The 22,077-nt window shown below is 45.5% G+C and overlaps 1 protein-coding gene across 5 annotated transcripts in view; it reads right to left on the reverse strand.

Annotated features, from left to right (window-relative positions):
- NTRK3 (neurotrophic receptor tyrosine kinase 3) overlaps nt 1-22,077 on the reverse strand; it is a 177,070-nt gene that overhangs the window by 65,838 nt on the left and 89,155 nt on the right. For all 5 annotated transcript variants that reach the window (XM_015873066.3, XM_015873065.3, XM_085515384.1 and 2 more), the window contains exon 12: nt 19,970-20,158. In XM_015873066.3, coding sequence (XP_015728552.2) covers nt 19,970-20,158 — 189 coding nt within the window. The remainder of the gene's footprint in view (nt 1-19,969; nt 20,159-22,077) is intronic.

Below are 22,077 nucleotides of genomic sequence, written 5' to 3' on the forward strand. Positions count from 1 at the left end.
ATTTTCTCTTTCTGATCTATTCAAATTCCCAAAGTATCTGAACAAAAACATGCTTCTTGTCTGACTGATTTTTTTTCTCACTGCTTTCTCCCATGCTGTACTGCTACCTTCAAACCCATTCTCTTGTATGGAGCAGAAACCAACAAGGCTCTTGCTACATTGATGTATTCACTGACAGATGTGAGATGAATGATGTTCACTAAGATGTCCAGGGTGAGAATGGGTGAAACTCAACAGGTTCAGAGTTCGGATTCTGCAATGACAAGTGTCATCTTTCTACCATCAAAGCTATTAGTACATGAAAACAGTAGCTTGAAAATGTCTTCAATAATATTTTTCTTTTCTTTTTAATCTCCCCAAAGTGGGGAAGGGGGGAAGGTTGGAAAAATCTTAGAAACTATTTCTATTTCTCATGTGTGTTTCACATTTGTCAGTGCCAGTTCAAAACTGGGAGAAAAAAAACAGTATCTTTAATGTTGGGTTTAGATTTGGAGGGAAGCGAAATAAGGAGGAGATAAAAAAAACCAACCAAACAAAAAACCAACACAGTAGATTCAAAGCAAAAGTATCTCCAAAGATCCATAAAACTGGGGAGGGTCTGACAGATTACACTTTGCTTCTCCCTGTTTTAGTGAGACCACACATATCAAAACTTGATACTCTCTGTCTTTCCTAATAGCTGTGATATGGTAGTGGAATAAATGTATGGAGAGTGCTGGAGAATGGGGAAGGAGGAATGAGCTCAGTTTTGATGTGCAGCTCTAACAGCTTGAGATGGAAGGGGCAGATGAGGCATTTCTCTAAGCAAGCTGGGAGATGTGGCAATGAAAGGACAAGAAGATTGAAGGCAACCGAACCATGCAATCCGTTTTTGTCTTCAACCCTGGCCATCCACTTAGTCCTCCAGAGCTGTCTTGAGTTTCCCAACCTTTGATAATGGGTCTTAGCCTCTCTGCCCCATTCACACACCCAATGCAGCCTGTGGACAGTGCCTCGCTACGAACACTCTGCCCTCACTGCGAGCAAAACTAAGGAAACAAGACAGATAATTTCACCTTGCCATCACTGCTTACTTTCCAGTAAGCAGTAAGCCACCATTCAAATATACCATGCTTCCATGACTTTTGAGATGCAAGACTGCTCCAGACACATGTGAAGAGCACCAGGGATCACGACATGGGAACGCAAGAGAACAACGCAGAAATAATGCACAATTCACAGCAGTGCCATCCACCAATGCAGACGGAGCAGTGCAGCCCTGTTTGGAACCTCATGGATGTAAACTGTTACTAAAACAGCAGCAAAAATAGCCGTGGGAACAGATGAGAAAAGCAACGGGATGTCATACAATGCCTGGCAAAAATGGGTTAAGTAAAAAATAGCAAAGCAGGGGCAGTAAGCTGGCCAAACATAACACTGCTGTCCAGACAGAGCTTTGATCTCTCTTCTATGTAACAGCAGATATTATGATTTAAAGGAAAGCAACAGGAGAGTCCAACACCGCTGCACATTTTATCTTTCTCTATGCACAAATACGACGCATGAAAAGTGTCAAAAGAGGCATGAAAAAACCATCAAGTCTGGCCCACATCCCTAGTGCAGGAAACAACTACCCATCTAGCCAAAGTCAGGACCAATACATCTGTACCTAAGGGGAAGGCAACACAGCGATCCAGGTTTCCTGCCATGGATGGGTTCATCTGCAGGGCTAGGATACAAAATCCTCTTTCTTTCTCCTGTCAAATAAAAAACAGGCCAAAAAGCAACTCAGCCTGAGGCTTGCCACAACAAACAGGTCACAGGGACTCACTGTGAGGCTCTCACCAGTACCCTCAGTTGAAGATAAGCACATCATCTCCTCTGCAGTCCAAAGGTGAAGTCAAAGGGCCTGGCCCTCCTCACATTCACACCAGCCCAGCACTGCTGACTGCAGAGAAATGCAAGAAAATGTAGCCCAAAGCTGAGCTTCACAGCAACACACAGATCTCAAGCAGGTCTTTAAGTAGAGAACAACTCTCCTAGGATTCACAGGGAAGTGAGAGCTATAGAAATGCTTACAGTTGTTCATTTTCATGGAAACAGGATCCTCGTTCCCATCCACCACAGCTCACCTCGTATCACTTATTTCCTGTGGTTCAACTTCAAATGTAGAAGTCTCCCACTTTGGTCAATGAGACCTCATAGCATTGGAGACCTCTTGGAATGTGCTCTACCTATAGTTTGTGGCTCTTCATCTTCTTCCCAAGCCAAAATCATGAGGAGTGAGGCATTGCATTTGTTTTTGAGGCCAGGAAAGGGAAGAGATGGGCGAAGAATAAGAGAAAGAGCAGAAGCAAATGGATCCAGAAGATCCCACTCCCACACAAGTTTCTCTCATGCTTAACTAAAGCAGAGGAAGGGGTAGAAGAATATTGCGAGATATTCAATGTCTGAATGATGTTTCTTGGGAAAAGTATACATGTATTTTCATACGATGAACTCTGTAAGACTATGAAGGACTCATTAAGCCCTTGGTAGGAGGAATTCTGATGTCTGTAGCATTTCTGTTGCTGCTGTTAATGTGAGCCATTTCCATATTAGCTGGGATCACAAGTTTGTTTTCTCTGGAACTCCTTCATGGATGGAGTAGTTCCAAGATACTAAATGTTGTAGCCTGATAGCTTAGGAGGCAGAGCTCCAAGATTCCCCACCAAATCCCCATAGGAAAAGCCCCAAAGTGGGAAAGTGCCTATCAGGATATATATATATATATATGTATATATATAATATATATATATTTGAAGGAAAAATTAAAAAAAAAAAAAAAATCTGCTTAAGACCAATGGCAAAATTAAAAAAAGGCTATTTTTATGTCTGCTATACCATCTGAGATGCCCTGTGATTGGAATTGAAACTTCCAGAGGTACAGCCAATGCTTTTTTTTCCAGGCTGCACAGAGGTGCAGCTATTTAAAGCCACTTGGAGGCCCACTGCATGATGGAAAGCAGCCAGATCAGTTGGGCCTCCTCAGTTTTGTTTTCATTAGATTGAAGCCAGAGTATGTGGAATTACTTGTAAGAGGACCAGGGAAGGGGGAAGGACTGGGCACCCAGCAATTTTGCCCATAGTGTACAGAGCTTCGCCTCACCTCATTTAAATTGTAAATGGTCATAGAAGGTTTCTCAGCAAAGAGGATGCCTTGTTCTGTTCCTCATGACATCCACAGCCATGCAAATATGAGTGGCAAAAAGCTGAGGTTTACAGGTCAGCTATGAGAACAAGCTGCAGGCAAGTCCCCAGATGCCTGAGAGTCTGGGGGCAGCCGATATCCTGGGTGTTGTCAGGTCACCCTCCTGCCTCTATCAATCTGTTTGCCTGCACTGAGACATCCACAAGCCTTCTCCTCTACAGTTCTCACCATTTCAAGGAGCAGCAATTCTCCTTAGCTCTGCCAGTCCCCATTTCTCACAACTATGCACTCTCTGTGTCTCTGCACTCCACAAAGCCCACGGGATACGGCATCAAAGATCGCAACAATACCTCATTTTCATCACTTTGGTTTTCAAATACATTCTTTTGCCAATTTCTTTTTATTTTCTTCATCTTTACTTCTTCTTTTTTTAAAGCCAGCCCTCAGACTGCTGCCAATTTAAGAACTATGCACAGCTTTACAAGAGCTCCTCATTTCCACTTTGCCTGACAGGTATCTGCATTCTTCTGACACCGCCTCTGCTCCTCAGCCACTTTAGATAGCAATAGTTACCTTAAGCACTTTACATGGAGATACTGAAACTACCGACTAATCTGCTCAGAAATGAATATCCACTCAGAAAGAATCTAGCTGGGCTCGTGTTCCATAATAGCTGATTAATTCCAATTACAGTACAGCTGTTCCACCAGTACCGCTGATCGCCACATCAAAGAGCCAACAAGCAAAGGAAGCCCTAAGTTAGAACAGCAACAGCCTTGTTACAAACTTCTGTCATTGAGCTCTTCATAAGCATTAATTTGTTATGCCTCACTTATTCCCTTGGGAGGCAGGAGCTGTTATATCTGTAATGCAAGTGGCAAAATTGTGGTGTGGAATGGGAACAAGGTTTGTCTGAGGTCCCCAAAGGATTGAAGCTATGGGGTGAGCACTGGAGCAGGGAACAGCCCAGCTCCAGGTCCTATCCTCTCCAAGAGGACTGAGATCTAGAAGGGGACAGGAGAGCTCAGGGGAGCCAGATGTGAGCACAGATATCCAAGGAGCTTCATCACAGTGGATAGGGAAGAGATGATCTGCAGCTGGAACCTTCCCTGCCCTGGCAATTCCAAAGATGCTCTCCTGCCCCTCAGAGCACAAAAGGAGGCAGAGGAGCTGATCAAGGCCCAGAATAAATTCTTGCTCTCTCAGGTCTCTTTACTCTTCCATCTGCTCCAGCAAAACTTCTCTTCATCTGGAAAGGCCAGAGCTGCCTTCCAGAAGCCCAGGAGTGATAAAAGCTGAAGAGCCAGAAATTTCAGGAGAAGCTTACGTTGGGAAACATGAATTTAATAGTTTGCAAATTGAAGATGGAAACTGGGGAGAACCATGGATCTCATCAGGCAAGAAAGCACAAAGTGCTACAGAGGAGATGTAAATGGGAAGAGCAAGAGATGAGGGCAAAAAAAAAATCATCAAAAGCAGCACAAAGCTTTGAGGAATGAGGACTTGCTGATTTTTTAGGCTGTTTGGATGCAGCTCTGTCTGACATTGTTGTCCTTCATCCATGTTTCTCCAGCACTTGTGCTCTGATGATTGTTTTGGAAATGAGGTCCACCACCACAGCTCTTCTTCTCTTCATAGCTGCCTCATTAGGTGGCTCTCAAATCAAGCTGCACCAAAATATTGTAGATCAGCATAATTACGCCTTATAGAAGAGAGCTCCTGATTCTACACTTTCTTTCAAGACCACATTTGGTACCTGTTAGCATGTGACAAGCTCCTAAACACATCCCAGGATACACCGAGGACTCTGATTTCACCAGATTAAGAGAGGACAGCAAACAGAGAACTGCAGGTTTACACAAATGAAGGGCAAATCCCCAAACACACACCTGCTGTAAAGTAGATTTCCTTCAGAGGAAGGAAGACCTTTCCTACCAGGTTTTCCCAGCAATCTAGTTCTGAAGTCTTGCTCTGGCCATCAGTCCAAGCTTAATCAACTACATGCCTGCCACACTCATTTTCAACTTGGTTTCATTCTGGGGCTACAGATACATCACTCTCCTAAAGTCATATAAACAAACAAGGCATTGAAAGCACTTCAGCCCAACCTCACTTCACATCGTATAATTCTGCATGAGCCCTTGTGCCCATCTGTCCCACCTGTGTCACTGGTACATGTTAGTGCAGATAAAGGACAGAGAAGAGTTTGAACCCTCAGGACAAGGATGCATTTTATTATGGAAACTTCCAGGGATCCAACAGTCCAAAGCCTTGTTCTCCTTCCACTGAAGAATTTCACACTTGAGGCAAAAGGAATCAGCTTTAACCCCAAATAAATAAATAAACAAATCATACTTTATCATATCATCGAATGGCTGAGGTTGGAAGGAACCTCAAAGTTCGTTCCTGCAGTGGACTGGTTGCCCCCCACCAGCTCAGGCTGCCCAGAGCCCCATCCAAGGCCTTGTGAACCTGCAGGTATGGGGTACCCACAGCTCTCTGGGCAGCAGTGCCAGGGCCTCACCAACCTCTGAGTGAAAAACTGCTACACGTGGGATGTGGGCACAGAGCACGTGGCAGGAGAAGAGGAACGGGGCACAAAACACGTGAGCACACACGTGTAGGGCTGAGAGCACACACACATTGCTGAGCGATTACTCTCGTTTTACATTATGGGTTTAATGGCTTTTAACAGGAGACTTTGTAAGCGATCAGGAATTGGAACAAAAGGAGCTGGGGGAATAATTATTCTAACCAGGGGAGCTAAAGAACATGGCAAAATCGCGTACTGAGCAATCATGCTAATTAAAGGCACCCAGAAGAATCAGGATAGAAACGCCAAATGGTTTTCACTCTGCTTCCCTAATCTGCTAACTGCCTCCTCACTCTGACTCCCACCAGCTGTGGGAAGGACAGCTCTGGGTGAGCTGGTTTGCAGCAATTAAGGAGCAGAGCAAACTAAATAAGGTACCACCAGTCTAGGGGAGGAGACGTCTCCATACCCTCTGGCCAAGCACCAAGGTTTCAAACACACTTTGCAGGAGCACAACAGCTGCTTGCAACAACCAGCACAAGGCTAAACATAGGGCACAGTGGCAGCTCTAATCCCTTTGTGTCCTGCCTACCTGCAATGGCTGCAGCTTTCCAATGGATAAGGACATCTTCTAAGTGGTGGATATCATCTTTATCTGTGGGTGCTTAAATTGTCCACGCATGTGCTGAGGTTCACACCAGTGCCACGAAACAGGAAAATTTGCACCCAGAAGAAGTGGAGACTACCAAAATATCCACGTCACAGGGAAAATAAATGAACATACAATTGCTCCAGTAGACCGGAGGCTTTACAGAAACAAATATAAACTCTCACGCCTTTGATATGATGAAAAACCAAGCCTGGTCCCTCAAGGAGCTGCTGGGAATGACAGGGAGGTCTTCCTCAGACATTGCTAGAGGCCAGGAGGGCATCACATTTAAAGAAAGACGTGTGCAGAGAACATGACATGGTGATAAAATCACACGCTGAGTCCGAGAAAAGTATCAAGCTTTTCCAGATTCCTTGAAAAATTTCACCTCCAGTAAATGTTCCTGTGAGATGTGAATGCTTCTATTTCCAGTAGTTCAGATCTGGGCTTTGTTGCAGCAGTTCCCAGTGTTGGCACAGCGTAAATTAAGGGTAGGAGAGGTGGGGTAGTAGAATATCCAATGTTAACCTTTGCTATCAAGTAACAGTTTTCAGTTTCAAAAGCAATGGTTTGTTTGTTAATCAACAGGTCCATTAACACAGAGCAAATGCCTCTCTAATGGACACCCACAGGACCACAGGCTGAACTATTTGTGTGCAGCATCTTTTGATTGATTCACCCTAAAGATCATCAAGTAAATGAGAGAGGATGTAATATTTCTGCAGGAAGCATTCCACAGCAGATACATTGATTGCAATTCTCATCCAGCTGCTCTGTGCCAGTCTCTTCTTAAAGAGACTTTGTGCTGGATTCGCTGATTAAATATGCCAAAATGGAGATCAAATCAGGGACACTGACTCGCCTGTGCCAGACATTGGTCTATGGAAACCTGGTATCCTGCCAACAAGGATCCCACAAGTGGCCAACGCTCAACTCACTCCCCTCTTCCTGCTCCTTAGGTTCATGATTATGCCCTTTTGGTCCTATTCTGGCCACACACATCACTGTTATGCTTCAACCACTCCGCTACTTGACCTCTTCCCACCGCCACTAAGTCCCTGGCCCAAGCCAAGGGAGCCTGGTTGGTGGCCGCAGCGGGAGCACAGGACTATTGACTCATGTACTTAACTCCTACCTGCATCTTAAGCTGAAAATCATAGTTCATTTTGCCTGCCAATGCCTCTCCAACTCCTGCTCTTTCACCACAATGAATCTATTTAATTTAATGCTCAACTAGACAGGAGGAGGCAGAGCTGTGTAAAAAGAATACCCTGAGAACCAAGGAAGAAAGCCAGGACCGATGGGAAAAATAGCAATGAAATGACCAGTTGAGTAATTTGCCACACCAGCAATCCCAGCTGCCGCAGATGGCCCACAAGCCCACAGCTAAGTACAAAACTGCACTCTTCATTTTGCAAAAGCAGGTTCTTTTTCTCTTTCCTACCGACCCAACACTGGGCTGAACACATCCTTTACGAGCTGCTGCAAAACCAGTTTCTTCTGAAAGAGCTCTGCTAAAACATCACAGCACATCCTGTCTATGAGCAAGCCCTGCCACTGCTCACCAAGCCTCAGCCTCCATGGAGCTGTCACAGCCACCCCGAGGAGCCCAGTGGGGCTGGGTGACCACCCCCTTCTGAAAGTGCACACTTCTTTCCCATGCAAACGAGCCTCACAAATTGAGACCAGACCCTCCTTTTCCCTTCTCAGCTATTCATAAATAAGATTAAGGGGTTTTGAGGCAGGCGCGGTGCATGCAGGTGAAACAAGGAGATACAAAGGACCAAACATCTAATTGGAGACAAAATGAGAAAGCTAAACACTCACCCAGGTCCCACGGGGAGACACAGCTAACCCTCCCCTCCGGAGATAAGCTCCATCAAGAGGGCTCCAGCTTGCTGCAATGACTCCTTGAGGCAAATCAGAGGTGCCAGCAGCTACAAATGAGGGCCTTTCTCTGCTGTAGTTTCCATCCTTCCTCCCCTTCAGTACTGGCAGGAAGAAAAAAAGGAGCCTGCAGGTCCCATTCAGGCTGAACTACATGTGCCATCGCCGTCTTACAGCCAGGCAACAAGGTAAGAGCTGCAGGTACAAGCTTGGTCAGGGATGCTCAGCTCCTGCCCCCACTTCCTTTCTTTTCAAAGAAAACAAAATTGAGTTTGTATCGACTACTGAGAAAATGAGACAACATTATACAGGACACGACCCTCCACAATCAAATTAGGTCATTGAAACACCATAACCAGTGCAGAATATTTAGCCCTGATTGTGTATAGGTTCAAGGAAAATGTTTTTATACAGCAAGTATTAAAAGACAAAAGGAAAATGAGTTATAGCAGAACACAGAGCAAAAGCAGAAAGCAAGATAAGTTTGGAGAGGCAGAAACAGTTTCCAAGAGTAAAGCCTCTATTCATACAGCAGCTTTCCAGCTGTGGCCCCACTGTGTCAGCAAAATAGCCGGCAGCAGCGGACTCAAGGTGCTGATTTCAGGAGTGCTAAGATCTGTTTTGATAGGGGACTTAGCATCCTACACTGGCTCTAAGTCTCCGGTTCTGTGTTTATTTATATATATTGCACATGTCATCAGAAAATAAAAAAGGAATGCATGGTACAGCTGTGCGGACTTGGCCATTGTGGCTTGGCACCCAGCTCCCCTCTAATCTCTATTGCACAGCTCACATCTCTCAAACCACCCTGCCTGTGCACTCCACTCTCCCATAGGAAAGTCTTCATCACCCACTTCCTAAATGAACACCAGCAGAGGCAAATCCATAAAGCTGCTTCAATCTGAACACCCACCTAAGAGATGGGATCTCTGGCTGTAAGTGTTTACCTTGCTGGAACTGGGAAGATCTAGGTCACAGACTCGTAGGATCATTAGGGTTGGAAAAGACTACTAAGGTTACCCAGTCCAATTGCCCTACTAATTGACTACTAAAGTTACCCACCATGCCCTCAGTGCTGCATCCATCAGTTCTTATCTCCAGGGACAATGACTCCACCACCTCCCTGTGCAGCCTGTGCTAATCCATCACCACTCTGAGAGAATAAATTCTTGCTAATACTCAACCTGAACCTCCCCTGGTGCAACCTGTAGGTCATTACCTCTGATCCTATGATGTGGAGCCCAAGCTTCACATGATGCGAGAGGCAAGTACTGCCATCTAGGCAGGTCAAAGCCTAGCTCAGCACAACTCTCTCCCATTGCCTGTTCCACCCCAACAAGCAGAGGAATACACACTCAATACAGTCATGCTGTTATGTGAAGGAGAGAGGATGCAGCCCTTCCTAAATCCTGACTTTTACATATCAATCTGCAGCAGTGGTTCCCCAACTGTGTAACGAGTACATTAACTTCAGTCAGGTTGATTCTCCAGAGATGACGAAATGGAAAAGAGTAATCGAAGCCAACTGTGATAGAGTTTGTGATTAAGCAGCTGATGATCAATAGAAGTTATCTGCAGGGCACAGAGTGTTAATGAGCTACCATTCCTTTTGCAAAGAAACACCTGAGCCCATGTTCCCTGTTCAACACAGCCCAGAGAGGACAGCAAGACATTCCTGCCCTTAACTTCAATGCAAGAACATGGCCACGGGGTGGGTAGAGAGTCCTCATGTCTCCCTTGCCTGCATTCCTGTTAAAAGGGTGATGGTGCAAGAAGGAAACTAAACAACTTCAAAGATGAATGTGGCTAGAAAGAGAAGGATGAAAAAGGTTAACAGCCTGATTCAAGGCTCGAGATGCTGCGTTTGGGAGGAAAAAAATAAATTGAAAAAGCATTCATAACCTTCTCCGACAGCTCCATTAATTCAGAGACCTTCCAGCTCTGCAGCTGTAATGCTGGCACCCAGCACACCTATAGGGAAAGGCATCTTGGAGCACAGGGAGCAGCCAGGTACTGCTCCCTGCAAACAGCAGCCACGTACAAAATGAACTGCAGTGCATCCTGTAATGGCTGTCATGCTACCCTGCCCCCTGCAGTGATGTAGCTGGAACATATTAGGTGTTAATGCTCATTAATGTCTTAAATTCATCCCAAAAGATTTTAAGGCACTAACAAGTGGACTTTAGAGAGGATTTCTTGTAATAATGCAACCACCTGTTTGATGGCACACAGCAGCAGGGCTGCAGAAGGGTTTTGGAGAGCAGGTGGAAAGGAGAACTTCAAATTAAAGCTACTGAAAAGAAACCAGCCTCGCATCAGCAGAGACACAGAATATCATTATGTCTGCCTGCATTCAGGCGCATCGCTGTAACTAATCACTTTTCTCTTCCAGAAATGTCCAGAGAACTGTTAGTGACCGCAGGGAGCTGCTACAATCTTTGTACTACAATCCCTCCCAAAGTTGTGTCTCCTCTGATAGCCCAGCACTGCCTGCCCACAGAAGGGATTTGCTTTCCCAGAGCTCACACAGCCTTCATACCCTTGGAGGGTCTAGGGAAGACTGGGAAAAGAAAAACAACCAGCAGACAGGATACTCTTTCTGGAGTGTCCCAAAGGAAACAGAGGGGATGAACACATTAAGATTTCTCCCCCCAGTTTCTTAAATTCTCATGGAAATGGGGCTTACAATTGTCCTCTGCAGAGACCATGTCAAAGCAGATCATTAATACTACTTGATGCCGAGGATCTTTTGTATTAAAAAGAGCATGGCTATTACTTAGTCCAAATCTCTATATTATTCATAAGATCCATATCTATCATGGATATAGTATTTATGCTACCATGGGGAAATATAATAAGCAAGCCAATAAGCGCTTCCTTCCTCCAGGTCAAGATGAAAGTCTGTATCTTGGAAAGCAATGCTTTCCTTGGGCAGCAGAGCTCCTATCCCAGGCTCCCAACTCAACTCCATCAGCAAGGAAATAAAGCCAAGGTAAAAAAAATAACTGCTTTCCCTCCCAGCCCTGCATCAATCCAGCAAAGCAGGGGAGGAGGCAGTGCCTAGGTGCAGTGAGGCCAGCAAATATCCTAGGGAAATAAAGGTCTCTTAATTGATTAACTAAATAATTAGTTAACAGAGCAAAACAAAATCATGTTAGACTGTAGCACAGGCCCCATGAAAGTGAAAAGAAAGAATGTCACCAGAACGTTGGATTATTACATATAGATGACAGCTCCAAGAACTAGATTGACCATCCAACCTCCTGACTTCCCTTTGCACAAGACTGGCTGTGAAAGAACTTCAAGTGGCAGCTCATCCATGCAATACGGTCCAGCAGTCTAAACATGGGCCATAATTCTTGCTGTCAGCAACCTGGTGTGACCTCGAGCAAATCAGTGTCTTCCCTCTCCTCAACCATAAAATGGAGGTGAAGATGCTTGGCAGCATCTTGTTGGGCTGGAAGCATAAACACATCTTTCTGGGAAATAGCAAAGGAGCAAGATGCCAGGTACATTTTCTCCCTTAATAATAGGGGAAAATAAACCCCATCCCTCAAATACTCATCTGCCTGCTGTGCTCTCACTCTGGTTCCTCTGACATTTGGGCTCTGCTGGGATCTGGCATGAAAACAGACTCACCCCATCTCTGGAACATGGCCAGGATTTATTTTTAACACAGCTCTTGCTGTGAACATTTGTGGTGGGATTTGTATGATCTCACAGCGATCTCTGCCTCTGAGCTGTGCTGGTATCCAGAACCACTGAGCAACCTCCCTCATCCTGAGCAAAGTCCCTCACCCATGGCAGACCAAAGCATCCCATCCTCCTACATGTACAAAAGGAGCCTTGGGCAGCCACTTCAGCTGGAACATCTCTGGCTCCCCAGGGGTAAATCTGCCCTAATGCATACGATCATAATTGTTGAATGGCTTGGGTTAGAAGGGACCTCAAAGACCATCTAGTTTCAACCCCCTGCCGTACGCAGTGTTGCCAACATGTAGTTCAAGCATTAGGTGAGTTTATGTCACACCCCGTCCATAAGATAAACTAAACACAGCCCTGAGCAAGGCTTTGAGTGACCATTTCAAAGTCATGGAGATCTCCACCAAGCTCTTTAAGTCTTTTTGGCTTTGGGTTGTGAGCAATGGGGCGGAGCAGAACCTGTGGTCCAAGAGAAGGCTTGGAGAGTGGGCTGAGACCTCATGTATACCTTAAAACATGAGGTCCTTTGCTTTGGCACACACATGGTGCCCATCATCTCCCCTTGCTCAATGCTCCACATCAATTACAGTGCAGAGATGTAAAATGACTGATACTTTTAATACAAAGGGCCTGCCATTTATTTATTAGCTGGCAACTGGCCCTGCAGTCCAGGATGGATGCATTATAAATCAACTGCATTTCTAACCATTAAAAATTCATCCAATTCATAATGTAGGACACCAGTAATTTCCTTATTAGTGTTGAGTGTGAAGAATTTTTCATTCCCCTCCCTTGGTTTTACTTTGCTGCTTTGCCTTCCCAAAGATCTTGCTCATCTGAGGATTAGCTCAGCTTAATCCTGCAAGAGGGAGGTAGAGGGCTGGGGGAAGGGAGACAAGGGCTGAAGTCATTTCATTCCAGTGTTTTCTTCTAATTGCCAATTTGCCATAGGTGCTTAGGAGACTCAGATGCCTTCTCTCCCAGTCACTCTTATAGGAGCCAGAGAGACTGCTCAGCCTGAATTTAAGAGATGTTTTTAGGGAGGAAAAAAAGCCCTCTCTCACAGTGGGGAAAAAGGAGATGGCAGGGCAGGATTATGTAAAACTTGTTAGAATATATTAGAAAGAGCAGGTGCCCGACTGATATAAAACTGTACATTTGAAATAGATCCTATATAAATATATATTTAAATACACGCATATATATTTACATACAAATGCATATATATATATATGTATATAGGTATGTTATTATCCTTCATACTCAGTGCTCCAAATCACTGAAAAAAATAGGTTAGTAGGGCTGAAAGAAAGGTGTGACACTTCCACAGACCCATCACTGCTTCAGAGAACCAGCATCAGCACAAATATGACCTTGGAACCAACAACAGGCAAAGCTGAGCCTACACCATACTGCAGGTCATCCCCAGTTGCGGTATTGCACGCCATATTGACTACACTGGTATATATTTGCATGCTTTCATCGAGTCTTGGTTTATTCCTGTCACTAAAACAGATCTATTCATGTAGAGACAGGGAGAGAGGGCCTGAAAAGCAGATTTAAACAGGGTTCAGTGTTAGGTAACTCACCGTCTGGTTAGGAACAAGCGTGCAGGAATCTGAAAGTGGATTATGCAATAACCAACCCCTAATGGGAGACAAGCCCAGGCAGCTGGAGCAATCCGTACATGCCATGAAGTCAATGTACTTTTCACCTCAAGACACTCACACACGAACTTTGTGTTATCTCCACGTGGAGATGGGCTCAAACAAGACTGAAGAACGTCTCTTTTTGTGGCTCTTTCCCCACCTTTCAGAACCAAACAGGACATTTTGGTCAGTTTAACCAAAAATCAGCACTTAAATTAGTTATTTCCTAGTCTCTCCTGATGCACAGCTTCACTGCTGGATCCTGGGTTGTGCTACTTGTCCCATAGGGCAGCACCAACCAGTAACATTCCTGCTGTGAATGCTGTTCTGCAAATATACCCTGATTTCTAAACTTCAGCAGCTATTTCTAATTAGGAATTGCAATTTAACTGGACAATGAACAGAGAATGAAAGCCTTCAGTCTTCTAACCAGAAGACAGCTCACATCTGACCACGATGAATCCCAACACACCTCAGAGTCCCCATCCTTCAGGCCCCAAAATAACAGAGGTGCCCCAGCACCTAGATACTTTCCCAATGGCCAACATTATAAGCTGCAGTAACTTTATTAAAAGCAAGATTAAAAATAAATAAATAAATAAATAATCAGTACCACAACTCTACCCACACGCACAAGCTATTTTAATGCAACCCACAGCATAATTCACACAATCAATGAGCCATTAGGAGAATACTCTCGAAACCTCCTTCATTATCACTGGCACCAGCACTGCAATATCTCAGGTCACATACTATGTACCATGCTTTTAGCTCTCATCTTGCTGGGACAAAGCCCCAGGTGTGAGAATCAATGGCTGATGGACACTGCTCTCCTTCCTCTGGCCTGGACACCTCTTTCAGGTTTAAGAGCACCATAGGGTCACAAGTACTGTGAGTGTAACTAGGCAGAGAAAAGCACGGATATCTGGGGACATAGCCACTAATGTAGGGAGTAGGAGGGTGTGTGAAGCACTGCATTAGGTGAGGGTATAGGTAGCAGAGTGCTTGAGCTAAAACAGATGCAATACATCCTCCCTGAAATGATGCATCTCCTGGGCAGTTGTGGTGGACTTCCCACATGCCAACAGCTGAGCTTCTCCACAGACTTCAGCCAGAAAGCCAAGCTTTGAAAGTCCAAAGTTAGTAGAGCACACATAGATGAGAATAAAGACCCTCATCAAATTCCACAAGCATATCTCAGACGGGTTGGTGTTGAAGGACAAGACCATCAGGTAGTGGGGAGTCTCAATGCACAAGTCTCAGCCTACCTCACTAAAGTAATGGGAGTTGGCTCCTGCTGGAGAAGAGCATAGAATAGAGCATATCTAGAGGATAGAAAAGAGAAGTTCAGAGATAGAGCAAAGATGTGTAAGGAGGGACTGAGGTCTACATAACACAGCTCAGGGCTGGGCATTGGGCAGCGAAGTGCTGCTGTCACTTCACGCTGGGCTCCACGTTTATATTTCACATAATAACATTTGACAATTTCTCTTATTCCTGGGGGGGGGGGGAGGGGGGAGGGAAGGAACACAACAAAAACAAAACAACAAATAAAGCCCCACTGATTTCCACTACCAGTAGTTGGTTTTGTTTTTGTTTTCAGGGGAGAGTAAAAAAAAAAGCATGCAGAAAACATTTATGGCTTGGTTTTGTTGTTGTTTTTGATTGAAACGAGAACACGAACTGACCAAAAATAGAAATGCTGCAGACTTTTCAGCTTCTCATGCCCAGGATGAATAAAACACACTAAATGAAGAGAAAGAATTGACCATGCCAAGATAAACTGGGGTTGTAAGTGTCCTTCCCATTTTGTGTTCAAGACTATTAGAAGCAGAGGTAAGGAAATCAATTTGTTTGAAAAATATGACTTTTGAAATGACCACAATGTTCCCTTTAAACTGCATTGAAAATACAAGATAAAGACAGGGTACTGAGTGAAAGAGTGCTGATGGCACTTTTATTGTGTGATTTGCCTTGTTTTTTTTCTGAAGTACTTCTTTTTAGCCGATTACCATGTATTTACAGTTAGTGTAATTATATCTAATTACTTAATTAGCATGAATACATGTAATTACTAACTTCAAATATGTAATTATGTCAGGGCAGCCTGTAATAAATGAGGTTGAAAAAAAAAAACCCTCATTAGGACTCGATGGAAGGACGGCTGCTCCGCCCGCGCGGGGAACGCACGGCGGCCCCAAGCTGAGCCAGTCCTGGAAGAGGAAAGCACAGGCAGTGCCGTTCATCTGGCAACAAAAAACCAACACAAAAAACTCAATACCAGCCCCTTGACCCCAACAGCTGTGTTCCACAGCGCTGGTGGGAGCTGAGCATCTTCCCTTGGAGGCAGAAAAGGATCTGGAAAGGATCTGCCACCCAGCTTTGTTTACTCCAATGAAATCTGGATTGTTTTCACAGATCTGTGTCCATCTCAAGGAGACTTCGTTTATCTGACAAGACATACCAGGGAACAGAACAACTGCAAAACCGAGTTGTGGCATTTGGGTAAACCTCAGAGCTCCAACCCAAGAGCAAATCTGCCTGCCATGCACCGTGTTGACAATTAACGCTTACTATCGAAGTAAAGCAAGACTCCCAAGCATTTCTTCAGAAAGATTACTAGTCCTTCTCCAAAAGCAATCTCATAATTACCCACTTTGCAAATCCAAGTTCTGAACACTGAAGACGGAGCTAAACTCTTTACTGCCATGAAAACTTCTGTGGTGATGCTGTCCTATCAACAGCATTAAGACCACCTCATGGACTTAGCTGAGGTTAGAGTTCCTTTCTCTTTTTTCCACCAACCAGGCACTATTTGCTGCAATGAGCTGACACTGCCTGTCCACAAGGACCAGTGGCCATTTTCTCAGCACAGACATGGGTAAGTTGGGTCTTTATCTGCATTATCAACCCCCTTGACCTTGGGATAGCATGTAGAAAGGCATGGCTCTATCCTCAGATGTTCTGTCCACAGTGCTTGCTCTACAACAAGCCCTGTTCTTCTCTCCTCTGTTTATTTCCAAATATAGAGAGGTGCAAACCCCTCACAACCTGTCGCTTCTCCTGCTGACATCTGCCAAGAAGATATGCCACTTGGTTGTTCCTCCACGTGCCAAAGAACAGGAGGAAAGGTCTATTTTAGGTTATGCTTCTGACATTGCTTTGTGGTTGTTCTGTCCTTGTTGTTAGCCCTCTTCCTTAACCTTCCAGGTGGTGCTGAGGATGGCTGAAATGAGGACTGGCTGCAAACCATAGCACTGCCGTGGAGTTATGGTGTGAGGATGGGGAGAGCATATCCCCAAAGACTCAACATTTTGTCATGAGAAAGCAAAACAGTGCAGTTTCTTCTCTGGCTCTTGAAAAAGCCTTTGAATAGGAAGAGGGAAGGATCCTGAGCCCAGCTCATTCCTGCTACACCTTTAAATGAGACAGTAGCAGCAAAAGGGTAAGGGAATCATAGAATCATTAAAGCCGGAAAAGACTTCTAAGATTATCTAGTCTAACCATCCACCTACCACCAATATGCTCACTGACCATGTCTTTCAATGCCACATCTCAACAGCTCTTCAACGCCTCCAGGGACAGTGACTCCACCACCTCCCTGGGCAGCCTGTGCCAGCTGGGAGTTGAATCCTGCACCCTTCATCCCATTGACAGAAGGACACCAAATCTCTATGTGGGAAGACATGTTAGCTGGAAAAGTGTTCACAGGACAACACTGGGCATAGAATCACAGGCAGGGAGCTGCTCTCCATATTTCAGCTGCAATTCCATTATGCAGAGCTAAGTGGCTGGGAATAAACATCCGTCATCCCTGCGTGATAAGCGATGTTTGCTAGTATAGAGGGTGACAGAAATCTATATCACATCAATGTACTATTAATACTGCATTAAGCATATAGAGTTTGCTCTCCTCATTGCAGTGCAGTAATGGGTATCGGCATGTCCTCAACCCAGACGATGTCTAAGAGAACAGGGACAATTGCAGGAGGAAGGAAGGAGAAAAGCTGAGTGTTGAAAGGAGAAATTATTTGCTGAGGATGCTGCTTTAGCAACACCTATATACAAAGGAGAAACCCAGGACGCCATGAAAAGCCCTTGTTTGAGAGTGCTACAACCTTGCACACGGGCAGGGCTCTGGGAGGGGATACCTTGCATCAATCTGGGCTCAGCTGAAGTATTTTTGGACCAGAGAAGTTCTTCCCTCTCCAAATGGCCGACAATGAAGAAATGTTTGTGTCCAGGTTTTGCACAGGAGGAAGGAAAAACCCTTCAATGAGAAAACCATAGGGAAAACAGGAGCAACAAATATTCTCCAGCTCAGGTTTAAGTTGAGCAGAGCACATCAGATCAAACAAAGCCCTTACAGCAAAAGCTCCCTGAAGCATGCTTAATTTAAAAGGTGAATTATGAAACTTTCCAGCCTCAAGCAAAGCCACCAGTGAAATAAGAAGTTTTGTCCAAGTCTCAGGGACTAAAATACAACACACTCCAAATCCAACCATGCCTGAGGTCTCCAAGCCTTGGTTGTTGTTTTTTGTCCTGTGAATGGCAAGAGATCCCAAAAAACCCCACAACTTTTCAGCCTGTCAGCATCCAGCTGTGATATAACTCTTGTTAGCACCCAAATATAGCACCTCGCTTTGGGATCTGGTTTCATCACCCTCAGAGGCCCCAGGACACCCAGAGCACAGAAGTGAGCAATTGGTTGTGAATTTCCAGGGTGTGCACAGTCATTGCTAGCACTTTATTTCCCCCTGTGGCTCCTTCCAGCTCCAGGTGTCCCCACGGCACATTGAGCTCTTTATCAAACAGCCCTATGAAACTCCAAGGTCATATTCCCCTGCACCCCCTTACAACAAGACCCACAGGGCATCTGCCCTGTGCAAAATTCAGTCTTTTGTGTTTTGAGCTTGGCTGCTGCACCCTTGCAAGATTACCCACGTGCCAAAATGGTCGGCGCATAAAATGATTCAAGAGAGCACAGAAAGAGAAGAAAAAAAATACACACTCCTCCTCCCCCACCCCATCCCCCCAAAGCCATCAGAGTTTGTAAATCATTTTTGAGATGAGGTGCTATAAGCAATGTAAAATATGTAATTAACGGCACAGCAAAACCACGCTGCACTCAGCTTCTCTGCTCCTGCCTAATCATTGCACTCCTCCCCTTCCTCTGCAAACAGACCAAATTTAGTGCATTAAAATGAAAATCAAAGGGAAAGCCGGGTGTGTTAATTGGATACACCCCATCGCTCCAGCACTTGACGAGCTGTGATAACAACTCAGGAGCTGGGGCCAACTTACAGCACCTGGGGGGCTGCCCCAGGGACCCCCCCCCAATGGAGCAGAAGATCCTTTTCCTTCAGCAGAAGGTTTAATGCAGGTGGGAGGTTGGCGTCCTCCCAGAGCTCTGCTTCCAGGGGCTGAGTTATGTTTCCTGCGCTCATGAGTCAGCAAAGAGGAGAGCAGGAGGCGACTTCAGTGTGGCACTCCTTGCTCACAGCTGGACCATGAGAGATGTGAATTTCTTGGGGTATTTTTATTTTCTCTTCTTTTTATTATTCCAGGTTCTGCCTGGAATTGAGAAACACCAAACGGATGAGCAATAACAGGGGAGGGATGTTATCTGGACCTCCTGCATTACAATCTCAGAGCTGCTAAAAAGCACAGAATAAACTGAACTACTGACTATGAGCTGCATGTCGAGGGGGCTGCACCCAGCCCACAGTAAGAGACTCCCAGAAAAGCATCCTTTCACCAAGCACTTTCACACTTAGAATTTAGGAGCACAAAACAGAGGACCACTTTACCACCACCTGCTATCCTAATGAGCCAAGCTCACAACCCAGATTTATACAGAGAAACAGAAAAGCTTTACAGAAGCCCATGAAAACAAGTCCTTCAGCTTCTAAGCCTACCGTTCTTCATCAGCACACATCCGCCCCATCTATGGACACGAGTCCTGAGCTTGTCCTTGTCCCAAGGAGGCAGCCCCACAGCTGGGAAACTGCTGGAGGAGAAAGGGGAGGCAGGTCCTTTCCCCACAGCTCCTGCTCATGCCTTGGACACAGCGAGGCAGAGCCCAGCTTTGAATGGCACTTTCAGGCAAGGGGGGAAGGTGACTGGTGGGTGGTGGAGAGAGGGTGAAGGGAGGTGAAGGTGAGGGTGGAAAGTCTCCTTTGGAAGCACCTACATGTATGTTGTGATTTCTGAGACCTGAAATTCACTTTGGTTTCTGAGCCATACCAAGACCCATTCTCCTCAATAAAAAACCTTCTCTCCTTCCTCATCATCTTAGCCTCTTCCTCCGCACCCTCCTTCCCCTGTCCCCCAGCCCATCCCCTGGTGCTCGCGGGGCTCCAGCCGACTCGGGGACTCACACGTGTCTGGCTTGTGGCAGTTGTGACCTTGTCGGAAGTACTGGGGGTTCTCGATGACGGGGATGCGGGTCATGCCGATCACCACTGTGTCCGGGCCAGCATCCAGGGATGAAGGTGTTGTGATGCCATGGTTGATGTGGTGGAGTGGGCTGGCAGAATCCTCCTCTCCGCTGATCACTGCCACGGGACCTGCAAACACCAGGAATATCCATTAGACATGACACGGGGATGGTGACACAAAAGCCCTGTTGACCATGAATTGCTGTGGGTCACCCATCCTTCTGTCCCACCCCACGCCCATGACCGTGCAGAAAACACATCTCACATTTTCTCTATTAGTACCATGGTACCAGACTGACAACTCCACAGGGGTTAAGATAACTACAGGTGGCAACACAGCAGAGGTGAATCCTGCACAAAGTCATCTCTGTGCTGTCACGTGGCAGAGCAGTCACTCTGGTGCCTGTACACTCTGCTGTTACGAGCTTGGCAGAATACCAAGCTTAGACAAGAGAAACATTACTCCCAAAATGATCTGTTCTCCTCCAAACCCACACTCATATATTTGTTGCTCAGCACGTCACCAACCTTGTCTCCACTCTTCCAGTCCCACCCTGCCCTGCATACAGAGCCCTCTGATCAGGATGATATTTACAGGGACCCATGATGTACTGCAGCAGATCCTGCTCAGCTCATGCCATGCACACACACAGGATACAGAGAAGACAGCGCCAGAGCTGCACCCAGCATCACCCACCAGCTGCTCTCCCAGGTTGGTCCACCTGCCTCATAACACCCACTTCCAGCCCCTACAGAGGCTCTACACAAACATCTCCATCACAAGGTAAAACCCTTAAATCCCCTCTGCAGCAATGTAGGTTGCTGAGGAGCTGGGTGATAAGGACACCACAATGCAACCTGCCTTACACTTTTGCAAGGGGTTAAAAACACACTCAGCTAAAGATGCTCCTTATCTCCTGCCTGGAAGCTGCCAGGGACCTCCAGCAGGTCAAACAATGATAAGCAGAGGTGCTGCATTAAGGCTTCAAATCTATTCAGAGAGGCCTGTCTTTTACCTATATCACACTGGAAATACCTCTTTTCCATCAGCAATCTACTTCTAATTACACAATTACTTTATTATGTACCACTAGCAACAAAGAGGGGAGTCTTCAGGCCATTTTGCTCTTTGGAGTCTCTGGGAGGACAGGGTGAATACAGGCTGCACACAATAACTCTGCCTGCATTAACCTCATCTAAAGGCTGCCCATTTTTGAGGCATCAAGTATTGTTTGCTCTTCCAAGTGAGATATAATAAAGCTATTGTGTAATAAGCAGAGTCCTGGCAGCCATGGTAGGTGTCTTAGTCACAAGGAAAAGATCTCTCTCTTTATTGTGAATTCTTTCTGGTAGGTTCTTGTTTTTATTTAAGTTAGTCCCGGGACCCACATGACTTACAGCTTCTGAGAAACAAAGGCAAAACTCAACTGTTGCCACAAGATGCCTCTGTTGGGACTAAACACGCCATGTTTGTCCAAACACAATAAGTAAACAGATAATAGTGTTTTGAAGGACTTCTGTTCACTCATGTTGGCAACTGTTTGCATGCAAACCCAAAGGACTGACTGGGTTTTGTGTGCTGCACATCTTCTCTGCTAACTGGGCTGTGGTGGGAAGGGGCCACCTCTGCACTTTGAGGAGCATTTCATTAGAAGAACATGGCTCTGTCTGAAGGAGTAGGGCATGACCAAGGTGGCTGGGTACTCATGAAACTGAGCACCACCAGCAACTACCTGCTGTTCAAATGGCAATTTCCATGCCAATAAGCAGGATCCAAGTCTGATATTTACATTTTCCAGTTGTTTTCTTTTCCTGCAGCTGAGCATCTACATGTCTAGTTGCACAGCTCAAACCTGTCCAAGATCTCTAAGGCAAAGGCAACCATGTCTCAGTTGATCCACATGTACACTCCTACTCCCCAGCAGATAATGGGTACCATGATAATGGGTACTCGGTCTTTCAGTCTTCCAGCTACAATCAAAGGTGGAAGGCATTTGCAAGATCTACAACAACTAAAAGTTAAACTGATGCTCCATGACCATCCCTGC

Source organism: Coturnix japonica, chromosome 14 (assembly GCF_054131305.1).
Source record: "Coturnix japonica strain WE chromosome 14, WE-NBRP24, whole genome shotgun sequence".
NCBI lineage: Eukaryota > Metazoa > Chordata > Aves > Galliformes > Phasianidae > Coturnix > Coturnix japonica.